General features: G+C 42.2%; 1 protein-coding gene across 1 annotated transcript in view; it reads right to left on the bottom strand.

The window, feature by feature from the left end:
• MED13L (mediator complex subunit 13L) overlaps positions 1–2,775 on the bottom strand; it is a 192,673-nt gene extending 189,898 nt beyond the window's left edge. Inside the window, exon 1 of the mRNA XM_017887886.1 lies at positions 2,620–2,775. Coding sequence (XP_017743375.1) covers positions 2,620–2,691 — 72 coding nt within the window. The 5' untranslated portion in view covers positions 2,692–2,775. The remainder of the gene's footprint in view (positions 1–2,619) is intronic.
• Between the last annotated feature and the right edge of the window lie 6 nt (positions 2,776–2,781).

Below are 2,781 nucleotides of genomic sequence, written 5' to 3'. Positions count from 1 at the left end.
AAAAAAAAGAAAAAAAAAAACCTGTAGGCCAAAAGAAAAAAATGCAAGCTATGATTAAACCATAAAGTGTTCTTATTAAAAAAATGCTTTATTTTGAACAAGGGATTAGATCTCCTTCAGAAATAACTATTATATACAATGTACTTCAGGCAACATACTTTTAATATTCCAGGTTGCTGCTTCTGTATAGCATTTTCAAAAAAAATATCAATTTGGAATCAGAAAAATGTACAAGTCAGCAGTTTACTTTAGATTTCTTTAATAGCACCTTATCCACACTCCATGTACAAGACAATGAAGACATTCTACATTCCTTTCCAAAAAAAAAAAATCAACTAAGCATTACTACAGCTCTCTATTTCAAAGTTGCTACTTAAAAAATAAATATTTTTAAAAGAGCATATTCAAAAATCAATCCATTGGTTTAAAGAGGTTTAGGGAAGAAATATCTGAAACACAAACCTTTAGTCAGTCAAAATCAAAGTACAGAATCCTCTCCTACAAAACTGCTTCTCCAAAAGAATCTCAAGCATGTTATCTCTGTAACGTTATCATCCTTACTTAAGTTTTTAAAAAAAAAAAAAGATAAAAGAAATGATATACCCTAAAAGACTGGCTATACATACACTTTCATATGTCTACACAATCTGTATATACACAGTCATTACCAGTCAGCATAATATATGATAATTTGGGAGATCTCTCTACTTGGTTATTTTAATTACCTGTAAGTGTCAATGCGATCACCAGTAACCACACAAAAACCATTTTCAATACCCCTTGATCAATATGTTTGCTAATCTATGAAAGTCCCTGAACCTGACTGATACCAAATGATAAGACTGAGGAGGGAAAAAGAAGGGGCAAAAGGGGGTTTTACTCCCACATACCAAAAAATCAAGGGAAAATTATTACAATACTAAGAGAAAGAATTCCAACTTATAACTGAATTTTAAGATGAAATATCTGGATTAAAATATTTCATTTAAAAAAACTTACCTAATCTTACTAGAGTGGGATCAATGATATTATGCCACTCGGTCTTTGTAGGTAAAAATCGCATGTGTTGATTTTTTGGTCTGCATTGTAACACATTTAATAACATAATACTTTCATTTGAAAAGTTGGCGAGAATTTGCATTTCTCCATTAGTCTCATAGCAAAAAAGCATCTAGGCCACCCATAATTAAATGTAACTAATTACAATTTGAACACTAAATTATTTATCCAGTGTAAACAAGGATTAAGAGGGAAATGATGCTTCTATCTACAGCGGGGGTTACAGAAAATAATTTCCCAAATGCATGCTCTCCAAAAGGGACTCACCTCCCTCTAAAAAAACCAGGGCACAAACTGAAAATAAGTTGGGTGTTTTTAAGGATAAATTAAATAAACCGTTCAGCCAATTTTCCAATTATATTCTACGCTTGAAACGTAATTGCCTTACATCTGTTTACAAATCTTTGCTCAATATTTAAACAAATTCGTACTCTCCTGGGCACATAGCTATACATACGGTAACTCATGCACAAAGCACATATTTAAAGACCACGCACTGCAATTATTAGCCTAAACGCCAGGTTTAACAACGTGAATGTTTTCAGAGGTAGGTAATACGACCCAATAAAAAGCAAAGATGGCATTTACCACCAAATGTCACTGCCACCGCCAGGAAAGAGTTGCTGGAGCCCTATACATTTTTAATTTCGATGAATCTAGACGCCGTCGGCGGGTGCCAGGCTTCCACGAGAACAATTGACACCCTAACTGCTTCAAGATTAAGGCAGGCGATTCAAATCCGAAGGAAAAGTTGTCAATTATCAGAGAGAGAGCGCGAGAGAGGCGAAGGCAGATAAAAGCGATGTTATCAAACCGCCCAGCTTGTTGCTTTTGTGTGTGTGTGTGTGTGTGTGTGTGGATTCGTTGTTAGGACAGAGAAAACAGTTTTTAAAAGACACAGAAGGAGAGAAAGAAAAAAAAGCTTTCTCCGCCTTCCGTCGGCTCCGTGCAATGGCTTTACGGCTCTCCAGCGTAGTAAGCCCCGAGAGGCAAGCGGCTGTCGATGTTTACAATCGCGGGAGCTTCGGGTGCAAGAGTCCTTTCCTGACATAATCGCATTCAATCAACTGTTTTCGGGCGAAATTGCAGGTGTCATTACGGAATTTTAAAAAATTCAAAAGGCAGGCGGGCGGGCAGGCAGCCGATCCGACAACGGGGAAGAGGTTGCCGATCGGAGGCGCGGGCAGCACAAGGGAAAGCCTTCCACATTTACCGGGGAAAAAAAGGGGGGAAAGGGGAGGAGAAGGGGAGTGCAATTGCAACAGAGGGTGGGCGTTCGAAGTGAGACCCAGAATCCGCAGCTCCGAGACTTCCACATGCAAATTCCACGCCGAGCGCCGCGCTCACAAATGATTTTTAAAGAGCCAAATAAACACTGGATAGGATCCAAGGCGAGAGAGAGACGATCCAAAAGGGGGAGAATCGGCGAGAGGCGAACGGCGGGGAGACGCGAGGGAGGGGCGAAGTCCCGGCGGCGGGAGGAGAAAGTTGGTCGGCGGCGGAGGTCGGGGAGCCCCCCCCTCCCCGACACAGCCCCCTCCCCGCAGCCCGGCTACTCACCAGCGAAAAGAGGTTGGAGTGACAATCCTCCAGGCTCGCCCCGTTCGCCACCCAGTTCGCTGCCGCAGTCATGATCCTCCGCGAGCCCGGCCGCCAGAGCGGGGCATGTCGGAGCGAGGCGTCCGAGGCGAGGCCGGGCCGGGCGGCGGCGCCTCGCCGGTG

The sequence above is a fragment of the Rhinopithecus bieti genome, unplaced genomic scaffold, assembly GCF_001698545.2.
Source record: "Rhinopithecus bieti isolate Rb0 unplaced genomic scaffold, ASM169854v2 scaffold_17010, whole genome shotgun sequence".
NCBI lineage: Eukaryota > Metazoa > Chordata > Mammalia > Primates > Cercopithecidae > Rhinopithecus > Rhinopithecus bieti.
This window is presented reverse-complemented; position numbering and strand designations above follow the sequence as displayed.